The 15,836-nt window shown below is 40.7% G+C and overlaps 2 protein-coding genes across 2 annotated transcripts; one reads left to right on the top strand and one right to left on the bottom strand.

The window, feature by feature from the left end:
• Positions 1-4,941: 4,941 nt before the first annotated feature.
• On the top strand, positions 4,942-9,987 carry elmod2 (ELMO/CED-12 domain containing 2). The gene is made up of 9 exons (XM_083655909.1): positions 4,942-4,981; positions 5,917-6,064; positions 6,163-6,191; positions 6,678-6,775; positions 6,918-7,047; positions 7,613-7,746; positions 8,021-8,089; positions 8,287-8,420; positions 8,614-9,987. Exons 2-9 carry the CDS (start codon positions 5,920-5,922, stop codon positions 8,769-8,771), a joined length of 897 nt encoding a protein of 298 aa, XP_083512035.1. The 5' UTR covers positions 4,942-4,981; positions 5,917-5,919; the 3' UTR covers positions 8,772-9,987.
• Positions 9,988-10,516: 529 nt separating this feature from the next.
• On the bottom strand, positions 10,517-14,768 carry ucp1 (uncoupling protein 1; the record flags this gene model as incomplete). The annotated part of the gene is made up of 6 exons (XM_083655775.1): positions 10,517-10,628; positions 12,043-12,223; positions 13,413-13,514; positions 13,785-13,982; positions 14,119-14,323; positions 14,643-14,768. The coding sequence occupies 6 exons, from the start codon at positions 14,766-14,768 to the stop codon at positions 10,517-10,519; spliced, it is 924 nt and encodes a 307-aa protein (XP_083511901.1).
• Between the last annotated feature and the right edge of the window lie 1,068 nt (positions 14,769-15,836).

Here is a 15,836-nt window from a genome sequence, read left to right as displayed (position 1 = left end):
CTATATACTGTAGATCTAACAGCTCAGCAATAGTCAACCGGTGACAAAAATAATCAGACTACTAGGGCTGTCCTCGAATCGATTTTTTCAAACTCGAACATTCTATTGAGGTTTTCCACAAATATTCGAATGTGATGTCATCATGACAACAACAAAAATCCACCAAAAATTTAAAAAAGGGATTCACCGGAATACGTTTTTTTATTTTTTATTAATATAACTGGAGTGAAAATTGCAGACTAATTACCAATTGCACTACTAGACAGTGACTTAAGTGTTGCATTACCACCACCTACTGGATTGTCATATGATTGATTGATTGATTGATTGATTGATTATATTAAAGCTACATAGTAATCCTTATAACGCCTTATAGTCAATGGCTTAATTCCTTATATATCATGAATGAATTGGCCTGTGGGACATGAGTGATTATTATTTTGGGTTAGGTTCATTCTAGGGGAAAAAAATCAAATATCGAATATAAATTTTCGAATTTGAATGTCTGCATTATGAACAAATATTCAAATATCCGAATATTCGAGGACAGCCCTACAGACTACAATGATAAACATGCATTCAGACAATCTTTTTTAGAATGAAGAACAAAGGACTAGAACAATCAATTAAAAGGACATTATCTAATTTCATCACAGCTTCCCAGTAAAATTAAGATGACCTGTGAATCTGTGAAAAAGTATAATGATGAAATTAATTAGTTCAGAGCCAGTCATAACCACATTATGTCCAAATCAGATGCAACTCAAAGTAATTCTGAATTCAAGTAATTCCAAGCTACAAACATGTCTGTCACCTTTTGATTCAGACTATTTTTTATTATGAACCTTTGTTGAAGGTTTATAAACAGTATAATATATATTTCAAATCGTTTGGTCTAATCAGGACACTTGTGGGAGGAAGGGGGGTAACTAGGAATAACCACTACAGCAGAGTGATGCATCCTTAAAATAGTTTCTCAGACTACAGCAAAAATAAGTTTACAGACTCTTCAGCAAACTAGAAAAATAAGGGTGTGACATGGGTTGCAGTTGAAGTGCCTGCATGCAGACAGTAGTGAAGGAGTAAAAACTGAACTATATATATATATATATATATATATATATATATATATATATATATATATGTGTGTGTGTGTGTGTGTGTGTGTGTGTGTGTGTGTGTGTGTGTGTGTGTGTGTGTGTGTGTGTGTGTGTGTAAAATAATTGTGTCTGTGTTTGCTTGGCAGTTCATTAAACAATTATAAATCTGAAGATGGACCCTAATATCTAAAATGATGAGTGTTATAAGGAGATACCGATATAATTATATTGATACCATTTCATTGTTGCTCACAGAGGGGACCAACCAATGTGATTTTGGTGTTAGTCAGTTTGAATTAGGCTATCTTTAGCCTACTGTGTTCTGTGATACAGTGCAAACAAAACACAGTAACATTGTTATTACCGTATATAAAACAACAATGTCTTGAATCTCTTACCAATTCTTGTATAACACAATTATACAAGAATGCTACAGTGGCATATTTATCTAGAATTTGCATGTATAACATTTGAGTTCATCTTAAAGTGATAATCTCAAAGATTTCAGTTGCCCTCTCTTTGGCGACACCTGTGACAATTAGCAATAATTGCAGGTGAGATCCAAACAGTGTTGCTATGTTAGTCAGTTTGTTCAGCCAACCACTGAAAAAAAAGTAGCTTGTTATCCTACTCCACACAAGAGTTGTCACCGGGAAGCTATACAGTAACGTTAGAGCGAGTCTATTGTGTTACCTCCGCCTACCCTCTCTGGGGTGTCACCACAGACACCCAGTTCATAAATGCTGCAATACTGAAAAGGCTTCCATCAATGGGCCAGGGCTCAATCACCATTGTGTTAACTGACAGTGACTTAACAGACATTTATTTACATGAAAATCTTTTGAGATTATAACTGGCAAAACAATGTCAATTTCATTTCAGTTCCTAAAATTCTGCAGAATGCCAAAACAAATGTCTCCTGAAAACAATCACATTTATTGATTAAAGGTCTACTCTTCCATTGCCACAGCACTATTAGTAAATAAAAAACGGATGTGGTTTCAAAGTGACAAAGGCACATTCTCGGCTTCTCTTTGAATCAACTATAGTGAAAAACACATTAACTAAGCACAAGCAGTGATATGCAGTTTCACCAGTCTCTTCATCCTGTCTCCATCTTAGTGAAAATCCAACCTGCCTCCTAAAGGGTGTGAAACATCTATTCTCTAAGTGATTTATCGGTGCTTGTGGGAGACATCTGTACTATCTGATCCTTTGAGTGAGACAAATGAATTGCCCCATGCCCAGGACTTTAATCATCCATAGCAAAGTATAGCCTATGGCTACAGAGGAAACACACCAGTTGGCAATTGTTCTACACAAAGCACAAATTAGCCATTTCCATTGTCACTATCATGAACAACTCAACTCCATTCCAAATAATGTGAAGTTCATCTATGCTTATCTTTTGACTTATTCCCCTTGCTCACAACAAAAAGCACCACCTCACCACATATCTGAGATTGCTCCTCTTTGGGGAGTGACAGCATTGGCCAAGTCATCTCTGTAATATTTCTTCTTGGATTATTCAACTCAGAAAAGAGATGGGGATCCTCATTCCTCAAACCATAAGCAGTCCCTTTGGGTACTTTAGAATTTGAAAGCAAGTGTGACTTGTAAAACTGAAAATAGGCCCCTTTTAGCTCAGAGGCAGATAGCCCAATTATATCAGGGTGTCTCTTGTGAAAGTGCAAACATTTGTGGAAAAGATAATTAGTTACAGTCAACAATTAGACGCCCTATTTATAGGGCTTGTGCACATCAGTTTAGAAATAACATGACATGAGCAGTGGACAGAGTGCATGCAAAATGGGGAACGATTTGATCGCACACAGTAAAGTGGTCCAGACGTCCTTGCATGTCAATTAAGATATATGTTACACCATAGCCTACATTCGCCTCAACATCCCTCACAGTTTCAGAGCCCATCGGTATTTGGTGATTTGACCTTGCGGATTGCAGTCAACATCTGACAATAAAAAGACAAGTCAAGCGAAACGAGGGAATGCTTACCTTGAGAGACGCTACCCGCGTGCATGTCATTTGACTTAAATAGATGCGATGGTTCGGGCAGGCTGCCGTTTGCGCGTCCGTGTCAGCGAGATGAGGCTAAAACCCAGAAGTGAATATGGAAAATCAACCCAGAGTCGGTGACATCAAGCCACGCCTTCTATGGGAATATAGGTCTTTTATACAGGGATATTGATCATCCATAGGCGAGAGCGCAAATTTCAAGCACTCTGACTGCGCGCTATATGAGTCACGGTCGTCCGACGATGGATACTTCACTGAAGTCCTTATCAGAATTTAGTGGATGGGGGAAATGTCGGGGGGTCGATCGCCGTACCACCTCTCTTTTGGCTTTGGCGCTGTCGGGCTGTTTCGACAAATTGTTTCAAAGTGGCAGAGGCAGGTTGTGCAGAGACGCGAGATAAGCTAAATGAATTGGAATGTGGGAAACACGATAAATAGGCTATAGTGATCATATTTATTTAGTCAATTTATTCATTCATTTATTTATGCCTGTTTATTTACTTATTTATTTATTATTTATAAAGTAATTCAGTAAGTCCCAACAAAAACAATATCTCCATCTTCTGTGGGACATAAACCCTATCTGTAGTCTACATTGCCCAGGGTGTGTGTGTGTGTGTGTGTGTGTGTGTGTGTGTGTGTGTGTGTATATCAGATTCAATTCCATTTCTCACGTGGTGTCTGAGTTTAAAACAACAACCACATGTGCAGTTCTCAACAGCCATCATCAGCCAAATGTAGCTAAGCTATGTTCCTTTGCTCAGGCTCTCGGACTGTTGTAGGCCTACTTATGTTCTACTTAATATTTGTCTTCAAATAGGTCTGATCTTGTAGTAGGCTAGTAGCATATGGACTGGACCTCCTGCCCTTACCCCAACGGGATCTTCCCTTCTCCAGAGGACACCATTAAATACTGTCGAGTGCACCATTGGAGAGCAATGGGCTACATGCACAACTCCACTACTTCCTGAAATTAGTAGCCTACAGCTTCTTTATTTCCTGTCATCACTATTGGATGAACTGATTAATGTCAGGTGTGTGCTGCAGTCACAACAATGATCAGGCACACCTGATTCATCAGTTCATCCAATAGTGTAGGACAGGAAATAAAGAGGCTACTAATTTCAGGAAGTAAAGAAGTTGTGCATGTAGTCTATTTAGGCTACTAGGCTAGGATTTGTTGTAGGCCTATGTTGTAGGTCTGTTGATGTCGCAGCCTTGGCTTTAGAGAGAGGTCTCCCGTAGTAGCCAGAATGTGGCACTGTCTGTTGGCATTGAAAACTAATCTGTAAAGAAGAAAAAAAACAGCCTGCTCCTTGTGTGTGTGCGTGCGTGCGTGCGGCTGTGCGTGTGTGTTTGGTCAGTGTGAATCTGGCATCATCTTGTGGTTTAATTGGGGAAAGCAAATGCTAGGGAAGGTTGTCTCCTGAAATCCAGTTGCCAAAAAAGAAATGGCCATACAGGGGGGGGGGGGGTGTTGTCACCTCTAACATTTTCCACCAGTAGGTGGCGCCGCAGCAACATTGGGCTGACCTAGGCTGGGCTATGTTCAAAGACATCATGCTAGCCCAGCGTTCATGTTTAGCTGCAACCGTCTTGCTGCGTCACGGTGCGCAACAGCGTTGCAGACAATTGAAAACGTAAAATCATAAAAGGCATAAAAAGACAATTCGCACAAGTCTCTATACAAAGTTATATGTACGTATGCAGCCTAAAGAAAAGCAATTCCTTCTGTTCTGTAGGGTTCTTGTCTTTTCGAACATTCCCACTGCAGTTGTGTTTCTGAACGAACCCCGTGCAGAGTGGTTGGTTGTCACAACAGAAACGCTGCTAACGCAACTACCGAGGTAACTTTAGTTATCTAACCCCTAGTTATAATCTTCATCTCTGAAAACGAGGTATACAGAAAGAGAGAGTAACGTTAACAATCACAGATTAAGTTGAGCTTCTTGTTTGTGGTAAATATTAGCAAGTAAATTAAAATCGGTGTGAGCGACAGATCACCTCGCTAGTCTCGCTCGCTAACCTGTTGTCTGTAACTGGACTGAAACAGTTGTCAGTTACTAACTTAACATGTTAACTAGCGTAGGAGTTTGCAACCCAAATTGATTTGTCTGTGTGGCCCGGGTCGATTTACTAACCAGCAGGCTAAACGCTAACGTTATTGAACTAACGTTAGCTGTTAGCTATGTAATGTGAAGGGTTTCTGTAACGTTAACGTTAGCTAAACTAGGTTATAGCTAAACAGACTGAGCGCTTTTGTCTTATGCTATCACAATCCTACTGTCTTGGCTGCTTTAACGCTAGCTAGCTGGCATGCTGGTTTTGTTTGCATACTTTACTGTTTACACCACATCCACTAGCTGTTCATTCAACACTTATATAACGTTAACGTTGGTTTTGACTTTTCACAGCTGGCTACACCGAACACTGGCCTATCATTCGAGCTAATGTTAACGAGAAGAGATCGAGACAAAATAATCGTATCATCAGTCCTTCTCGGTCCTCCGCATTAGTAATGTTCATCGACAGATGAGGAATTAAGATCATATTATCTGTGCATTGAATGGCTTGCAGAAGTTGCAGTTGCTTTGACCACATGTTGACGATCTAACTAGGTTTAAAATTAATTTAGTTAAGATGTACCATTCTGATATTGGGAGTCATGCAAAGTGTATAACGTTACAGGGGCTTCTTGAATAGCCTACATAGGCTATTAGGCTTGGTTGTTCTGCCTAAAGTGCATCAAGTTACTGATGTCTTATTACTGTCCACATTGTAGAAAATGCTGGGGAATATCTGGCAGTACTTCTACACATCCTTCCTGAGATACTGGCTGAAGTGGCTCATCAGACTTGCAACTGGGAGATGTGAGCTGCAGAGAATATGCTCGGGGTACGAGCCAGGGGCAGCAAGGACAACAAAAGCAGGTGAGTCATCTCAAGTCTGGCCTAGATTTGCTGCTTACCATGTCTTTTCCCATTGTTTGTGCAAGGTGTACTTACATACCCGTTTTGTCCCATTATAGAATACTCTCTCCAGTCATCAAAGAATAAGGTAAGAACCTGTGTGTGTGTGTGTGTGTGTGTGTGTGTGTGTGTGTGTGTGTGTGTGTGTGTGTGTGTGTGTGTGTGTGTGTGCGTGCGTGCGTGCGTGCGTGCGCGCGTGCGTGTCTGTCGATGTAGGGTGTAGGGATAATCTTGGTTCAGGGGCCCAGCTTGAGATGGAGCTATAAACTGATGACTCCAGTCCACATATTTAGTTATGATTATAGCTAGTTAATAATTTTCTGATAAACAGTTCATTCAGTGACAGAAGTGCATGGTCATCATTTTCTGAGTTTTTTTTAGGTTGACTTTGAATTGCCTTTTCACCTTGGCTATTTGATAGCATAGACTCCAATAAAGACCAATGGCTCACTCAGTTTTCTGTCTAGTACTAGCTAGTTAGAACCGTGCACTCCTTCATTTGCCCCTTTAGTTTGCTCTGACCACCTTGTTTTCGCTCACTCCATCTCTCCTGTCTCACGTTCTTCCTCTGTAGATCTTAAGAGATGTTTTGCAGACCAGCAAGGATAATTTGGAGCAGTGTGTGGACCAAGTCATGAAAGAAAAGAGTGTCAAACCCCAGAAAGATCCCATGTAAAGTTACTTCTTATCTCAAATTACTGTTATCTAGAGGTTGCTTATTACTTCCAGTTATTTGATTTCCAAATCATATTTAGTTAAGTGTGATTTTGAATGATTTGTGTTCAACACTTGTTTAATTTTCCTGCTTTTCTAGGTTCAAGGAAAGCCTACACCTTTGTCTATTGCAGATAACAGGATACAGCAGCCTATACACATCTGTGGAAGACTTGAGAAAGGAAGTCTTTAACTCAGACAAAGTAGAACATGAGGCCATGCTTTTGAAGGTTTGTGCTCCTTTTTCAGGGTTCATACATTACTAAATGCATTATTAAATAAATTGGCGGTGTTTAGCTATGGAAATCTTTTTTAGAACAGAGTATAAGAAGAAGCTACCACACCCTTACTAAAACAGCATAAAAGGTGCTGGAGGGCTATCTTTTACAGTATATCTTTAAGCCTTTATGGATTTGAAATTTGGCGCTCACCTGTAATACAATGTGAAATAACAGTTGATCAAAAGCTATTTTCCCGAGGCTTTAATAGCATAAACATAGCTTATGTCTAAACATGACCTACAAGATGGACACTGAGAGCTGTTTACTAGATCAAGAGAAATCACATTTATAGTTTTTGTGAAATTACGTTTTTTTCTTTCTTCTTAAATTCATGTTAAACATCGAGTTAATTAGTACAATACAATGATTTAGATTTGGGTAGGATATTGGATTGTGAACCCAAAATGTTAGCCACTATTTGAAATAAAATTATTACCGGTAGTCGTATTATGTGCACTTAGTCATCTTCAATACAGCAGCAGTGATAGTATAGTTGTTGTATTTGTACTCTCAGCTATGGGACCTGCTGATGCCAGCAGTCAAACTGGAGTCTAGGGTAACCAAACAGTGGGGAGACATTGGATTCCAAGGAGATGACCCCAAGACTGACTTCAGAGGAATGGGCATGTTGGGCTTAATCAATCTTGTGTGAGTGTCCCTGAATGAAGATGACGAGAGATTAGTTACAAAGAAGTATATCATGTAATATCAGTACTGACCATTAAGTGTGATCTGCCAGACATTTTTTAAATAAGGAGCGGCAGGAGCTTTTCCACACCTGATCTCGCATATCTTTATACATATCTTTATTCATATCAATGCACAATAACATTCAGAAATTTAATTCGAAAGTTAAGTTAAAAGCGTGTGATTTCTTTATAGTGAATGATCATTTTCCTGTAATGTTTTTGATTTGTTCCAGTTTTTTCAGTGAAAACTACACAGAGGAGGCTCGCCAGGTGTTGTCCCACGCAAACCATCCCAAACTAGGGTAGGAGAAACATATCACATCAGCATATTGTTTTCCGTAATAGAGAGAACAAGTAATATAATTACGTCCTATACTTGGTCTTCATCAAATAATAAATCACCATAGACTTTATTAAACATAGTCAGACATTTCACAGTTCTCATTGTACACTGTAGACTACACAAATATGCTAATCATTTGAGCTGTACATATCTCAGGTATTCATATGCCATAGTTGGGATCAACTTGACAGAGATGGCCTACAGCCTCTTGAAGAGTGGTGTTTTGAAACCCCATTTCTACAACACAATGCTGGGGAGTCCTGAGCTCCCAGACTTTCATCAGCTATACTGTGAGTAGAAATCACTTTATTCTTTATTGTCTACCTCTGCTTCTTTACAACAGCAGGTCTGTTGGAAGTGTGTTATATTTGTTTCCTCAGAGGACAAACCAGGAGTAAATATTGCAGGATGAGGAGACATGTGGTTGGTTAGTGCTTCTAGAAAGAAAGAGTCCTTAAACCTCCATGTTTGTCCCTGCTGCAGGTTACCTGGCGTACGAATTTGATCGGTTCTGGGTGTCAGAGGAGCCAGAAAGCATCATGCAGTTCAATCACTACAGAGAGAAGTTCCACAGCAAAGTCAAGGCACAGCTACAGGACCCTAATGTGTCCCTCACATTGACTGTCCAGCCTAAAAACTAACTTTATTCAGGAATAATCTCCGACCCCCTTTCGTCTTGTATTAGCAACCAAGAAGGCATGGACTGACCAATGCAGACATCACCAAAAAAAAGCAAGCTGGAGCTGGTGGGACCACTGAAGCATTGCTCAGAAATTCAAATAGAGAGGCAAAGTGACCACCTACTTCTGCTTCAGCACTGTACCAGGGATTTTTATCCGCCATTTATTTCCCCATAGACATTTCATAAAATGCTTATAAAAATTGTTTTACTTCGTCAAACCAAACAGTTCAGCTATATTTAGAATGGGGATAGACTATAAAATATATATATATATATATATATTTTTCTTTAAATCCACAATCTTTTTACGTTTTGGTCTGAGTGAAATGTTATGTGGTCTCTCCTGTTTCTAAATATATTTGAACCGTTTGGTTTGAACAAGTAAAACTATTTTTATAAGCATTTTACAAAATGTCTGTGGGAAAATAAATGGCAGATGAAAATCTCTGGTACAGTGCTGAAGCAGGAAGTAGGTTGTCACTTTGCCTCTCTATAGTTAAACCCGCTTACATTTGTTTTTGCAATCCATTAGTCAGAGTTTAATGCTCTTTTAGTTTCACAGTGATAGTTTTTTTTTTTTTTTTTTTTACAATAGAGCACAAATGTAGCACCCTATGCCTCACACATGATCATTCCAGTTAACTGTACTAAATAAAGGGGATATTAGAAGTGCTTGCAGAGGATTAATAGTGATTTAAGGTGCTCACGTGTTGTTTGTTGTTGTAAGGGTTTGTGCACTTTTCAGCAAGCATGCAACCAAGTTGTTGCAGTTGAAGGACAGTAATAGAACGAGCGTTATTGAAAATTGGTTAACTAGGCTTGAATATTATGTAACCTTGTTTTGAGCTGTCTTGTGTGTATTTATGTAACAATGCCTATTTGTTCTCACAATTGTCCTGCTCAGGAATTTGATTTTTTGTGTCAAGAGTCCAAGACTGAAATAGGGAATACCGGTAATTAGCATTTTTTTTAATGCTTTATTCATTGTGGTGCCCTGATCTTAAAAAATTTGCAAATTTTGTGTTTTTGATACCATTAATGCCATCTGTAAATATAGGTGATGTGGAAATCATAACGGTTGTCTTGCACCCCATTTCCTACATTTGTGACCCAAGACTGGTGTTTTGGTTTCTTTTCCTTTTATTTTTATGATGTGATTTGCTTTTGAGGAGGATTTGTAATAACACGTCTTGCTCAAAGTTAATAAATACACATGTTGATGTGAGTGCATATGCATTTTATGTGAGTGTGAGGAGAGAGGGCAAGAGGGATGATCTAAAACAAAGCAAAACAACACAGTTTGTGTAAAACACATGAAATATATTTAGGACTTACATAAATATGCTGTTTTACATTTTGGTAGGGACACCCATATTATTCAGTCATTGTATGTCGGTGTCTTGTGCGCTTGCGGAAGCTGCCCTGAACTTTGGTATTGCAGATTTGGAAGGACAGGTCTTAAAGTGCAAATGGGTGAAAATACCCTGGTGTTCATATCATTCACTCATATGGAATGGGCTCTATATGGCAAATCATAAATATAAAAAGAGAAATAGATTCCTCTATCAGTTTAACATATAGTTATATAAGATACTGTCCATTATTCCTTTTTGAACAAAGGATTCACTTTTTCACCACAGGATAAAAAGCTTGTTGAACAAAGTTGAAATGGAGGCTGAGGTATTGTGTTTGAAAACTGGGATTTCAGTTGCCCTCCATCTTCTTCTTGGTGACCATCATGCCCCTCTTGATTTGTTCAAATGACACAAACATCACTACGTTCCATGATCCCAACCTCAGAAACGAGGGCACAAATCTGCAAAGAAAATGAAAAAAAGGGGGTTGGTTGGATCAGTGGTGTGGGGTCCGGGAACCCCCAGGGCCAGGGGTCCTTGAGGGTATTCCAGGGGGTCCCCAGCAAAAAGGGTAAGACCTTATTTATGCATTCCAGTTGCACTGGGAGCAGTGTTGGGAAAGTTACTGAAAATTGGTAATTAGTTACAGTTACTAGTTACTTCTCTCAAAAGGTAATTTAATTACTTTAAAGTTACCAGTTACTTCAAAGTAATTAGTTACTAGGGAAAGTAACTTTTGTGTTACTTTTAAAATTCCGCTTCGATTGTTATTAATGCACACATTATGTTAGTGTTGCTGTGCCACAGTGTGGCATTGAACATTCACTTATTGGGGAGGCTTATAGCCTATCAAGGTCCTTAGCCTCTGGGGCTCTGGCTGCAGCTCTCTCCCCGGACTAGGTCTGAGGATCAGAAACTGGGTAATCCTCTGAAGTTGGCCGTTATTTTCATGTCCTAAAGTAACTAGTAACTAGCCCATTTACTATTTTAGTAACTGTAACTGAGTTACTGAATTTGAAAAAGTAATTAGTTAGATTACTAGTTACTGAAAAAGGTAGTTAAGTTACAGTAACTAGTTACTTAGTAACTAGTTACTCCCAACACTGACTGGGAGCTAGGAATTTCCCAATTGAATGACGTCACACCCGAGTTGACTGTTCCAGTGAAACAGATGGGAAACCCTAGTTTCCAGTACAACTGGAATTACAACTATAAGTAACAATTGAATGACAGAATGTATGACTATTTTGGGCATGGGTTTCATACACTTTCTGTAATAAAACATCTCAAAGTGTGACGACCCTCCCACTCTCCTGGTCCTGCCTTGCTGTTAGGGTTGTTAGCCCACACAAGACGCTGAACACAAGAGCTGAAGCTTGAGGCAGGCACAAGCTGAACTGACGCCTAACCGTTCACACAAGAAGCCTTCTCTTTTCCTCTCAGCACCTCCTTGGTGTGCCTTGAACCCACCCACAACTCCCATTGACTTCATGCCTGGCAGCTTCAAGCTTCACGCGTCACGCTTGGAAAATAGAACTGAATCCTGAACGATCACTTGAGCAAGGCGTGTTAACAAGGACGCCTAAATGAAACTTGTGGGTTCAGCGTGGGTTCAGCATAGGTTGAGCTTAGGTTGAGCGTTGCTTCAGCGTATGGTGTGAACGGGGGCTTAGGCTGATTGGGTGCACCTGGGCCCTGTGGACTCATTGGGCTTAAGAAGACCTTCAGACCATTCAGTTTCTCTCCCACCTCACCAATGCACCTTTTGTTCTGTTCTGCCGTGTGTGTGTGTGTGTGTGTGTGTGTGAGCGAGAGAGAAAGACTGTGAATGTGTCTGCACGAGAGACAAAGACAATGAAAGAGAAAGAGCTTTACCCTTTGTAGAAAGCCGTGGGCCCCTCTTTGGTCAACATGGTCCAGGCACAGTTTATAGCACTCTTGTACTGGCCGGGCGGTGAGTTCATGTACCGGGTTTTCACCACATCCACTGGGGAAGCGATCACCGTGGTGACAAAACCAGCACCAAACGCAGAAACAAAGTGGCAAGGCAGATTGTCTGTGGGGAAAGAATTTGAAGAGATATCATCATCATCATCATCATCATCATAACTAAAAGGGAGCAAGTGGGCTCTGCAATTTTTGTCCCAGAAATGATGTCACTCAACTGGAAGTGATGTCATAAGAGCAAAATCATCTTATGACATCACTGATGATGTCATAGGCACTGATGTAAACTTAAGGGGCACACACACACCCGTGCACATGTAAACTTAAAGGCAATAACATTTTGTGAGCAACACACACACACACACACACACACACACACACACACACACATGAATGAATTAATTAATTTTATTATGGATAATGCAGACAAACATCCAAGGGATAACATGAAAAGCGTAATACACTTATTTCCATCATGGTCCCTGATCTTAAGAACATGACACACAGTAATACAGTAGCATCAAATAAAACAATACAAATCAGAGAAAGGGTAAAAGGAACTTGAGATTAAAACAAACCATAAAACACAGAGGGACTCAAATCATATTTTATCCTAGTTTACTCATCAACAATTTTTTCAGAAGGTTTTTAAAACTATTGAGGGAATTCGCCAGCCTGATTTCATTGGGGATTTTGTTCCACTCTTCCCCCCCAGAATAGAGAGGAATGTGCTTCTTTCCTACTTTGCACACACGTGCCAATAGACCAGGCGAGGCCACGCAGCGGCCGAGCTGCGTATGCGAGCTGCTGGGTTAGCTCGGCGAGCTGCCGGGCGGGCGAGCCCACGCAGCATGCGAGCCTAGGAATCGAGCGCATGTAGCACGCAAGATGCCTAGTTTAATAAAACTGTGAATGATGTCAATGTATGATAGTAACTAAAAGGCCTTCTTAGTTAATAGTTGAGCAGTATGGAAAGTCTTATCATTGTGTAATCATGTGAATGGGGCAATATAAATCATTGAGATAATGTGGTATTAACGGAGTACAGCGCTCTGGAGAGAAAATGCACCATGTACTGTACCAGCATGTATTCTGTTATCAGCCACAGCGGATACAAGAGTCAAAGGGGCGAGAGGGTGTGTGGAATTCTGCCCAATCAGCTGTCTCGTTGTGTGTGTGTGTGTGTGTGTGTGTGTGTGTGTGTGTGTGTGTGTGTGTGTGTGTGTGTGTGTGTGTGTGTGTGTGTGTGTGTGTGTGTGTGTGTGTGTTAGAGCAGGCACATGTGCCCCCTCACTCACCTGACAAGAGCTTGTGCCTAAGGATGGCCTCTTTGATGAGGTCATAGGTCACCAGCTCTGTGCAGTTGACCAGTGCATTTCTTGTGATGTTGGGTAGTGTGCCTGGAGAGTTTAAACAGGAAACATGTAACAATAATTGATACGATACTAATGCCTCAATTAGCAGGGAAGGGTACACCCGCTTTGAAAGTTAGCACTGAACAGCATCTGCCACATACCAGTTACAATGTAAAGTGGCCAAAGAGCATCTGGGCATCTTGTGCTAACTTGAGAAAACGCTTTGTTTTTAATGTCCTGCACATGGCTGTTAATCGCCAGAGAATAGCTTCTTTGGAACTACGCTTTCTAACCAAAACCCATGAGATGCTGTACCCTTCCAGAGTCCGCGTAAGCCCTCGTTCTGGAAGATGTGTTTGTAGGCCTGCATGGTGCCGTTGTAGCGGCGAGCCACCCCATCCAGGTTCACCTGGGCCTGGAATCGGACCTTCACCACATCAGTGGGTTGTGCGAAGGACACAGCCATGGCCCCCGTGGTGCAGCCAGCCAGGATACGTATAAGTACACCTGCATCTGATGGGGAGGGATGACAGTGGGAACACCAGTGTCATGTAAGTACGTTTTTATTCATAATGCATCTCACCAACAATATTCCAGTATTTAGATCTTGTCATGTGCATGTAGGCCTATTGTAAATGCAGCCACTTACTGTCTTTGTCACCGGTGTAGAAATTTCTGACGTTGTCGTAGAGGCCGATTCTGACGGAGGCGAAACAGACCTGTCTCTGTAGCCCAGCTATCAGCCCGTTATACAGAGACCTGGGCCCTTCTGTTCGGACCATGGTGCTGATTGTCCCAAACACCCCCCTGTAGCGGATGTTTTTGGTCGCCTCCACCTTCTTCTCTCCCTGAATCTGGGGGGCCACAGATTGTAAGACCAACTTTACTAAGTACAGGACACACATGGGAAACTTTGTGATGTTGGGTAGTGTGCACACCATTATTCACCATCAGACATTGTCCCTAAAGTAGTATATATTTCTTAATCAAATGCATTACTGTGAACACGGAGACAACATGTAGTAAGCAGCCATAGGTCCTGTGATATCAGAGATGAATGAACAAAGCTTTTCTTCTTCCTTTGTCAGCAGTACTGGACAGATACCTGCAGTCTGGCTTTAGCAGTACTGGACAGATACCTGCAGTCTGGCTTTAGCAGTACTGGACAGATACCTGCAGTCTGACTTTAGCCGTGTCCAGAGGGAATGTGATAAGGTCAGCTATGCAGGCGGCTGCTCCAGCGCTCATCATCTTCACCGCCAGTGGAGGGGGAACGTCCGAGGGTTTGAGTCCCACCATGGTCCCTACTAGTTGGGGGGGGAACTATGGACAGACATGCACACATAGACACACAATCAATATCAGTGTCACTGTTGCACTACCTGTTGAGAAACTCCATCTAAACATTAAACTCATATGTGAAGATTTCATAAATCTGTATAAATTGAGAGTTGAGTAAATCATATCTCTTAATATGAAAGTGTAGATTGATTTATGATTAAAAAGATAAAACAGACATGCACTTACATTGTTTGTCTAAAATGTAAGATTACTTTTGATCCAGGCCAGATTGTAATCCATAAAGGGCTCAACTCCAGAGAGAGGAAAGATGCTACTTCTGCTCTGTACTTATATGATTTCCAGCTGACTTTTCTTTATGACGTCCTCAGAGGCGTTACTGTGGAGCTTGGGTCAAATCAAAGTCCACTGTTTGTCATAAGGTCAATGTTCAACATAGCCCACAGTGGACTGCACAACAAACACTTTGGAGGAAAAACAACTATGACCATAAGGGCACAAAACATTTATACATATTTCCCCAAATGCAACTTCAATATGTTTAAATCAACATTTTTGTGTACCACTTGTAGAATGGCCATAACCTATAGTTGTTTGGAATGTGTTTTTTCATCCCTTAATATAAATCAACATAAGTCAGACAAGTTCACATTATAATTTATAAGTTTATTCATAATTTCTTTAACTTTATAGTTTAAGCATGGTTTTGGAAACACCAGAGGGCTTCCCCTGGGCTCTGCGTCTGGCACAGACTTAATAAAGCAATTATTTACTACACCAACTGTCAACGTCAACAAGTCACAATACGGTTCCATCAGATACGTTAGTGGGAGGTTAGTCTTTACTCTCAGCCAATGACAGCAAGCGTGCGTTAGAGCCAATTGGCCAATAGCCAAACCTCACATCAGGTTGCCCTTTCACCTCTATACTTGCGCTGTGTCCATTTCCTCAGCAGCTACCATCTGTCACTACAGGACACGTGGTGGCTGAAATAGGTAGCTGTGATTACTTCACTGTGCTACATAATAGATTACAGCCAATTACAATGTGACTGCTGTACAGTTATAT

Source organism: Poromitra crassiceps (genome assembly GCF_964638095.1).
Source record: "Poromitra crassiceps genome assembly, chromosome: 19".
NCBI classification, from domain to species: Eukaryota; Metazoa; Chordata; class Actinopteri; order Beryciformes; family Melamphaidae; genus Poromitra; species Poromitra crassiceps.
The sequence above is the reverse complement of the archived record's forward strand: the minus strand, read 5'-3'. Positions and strand labels throughout refer to the sequence as shown.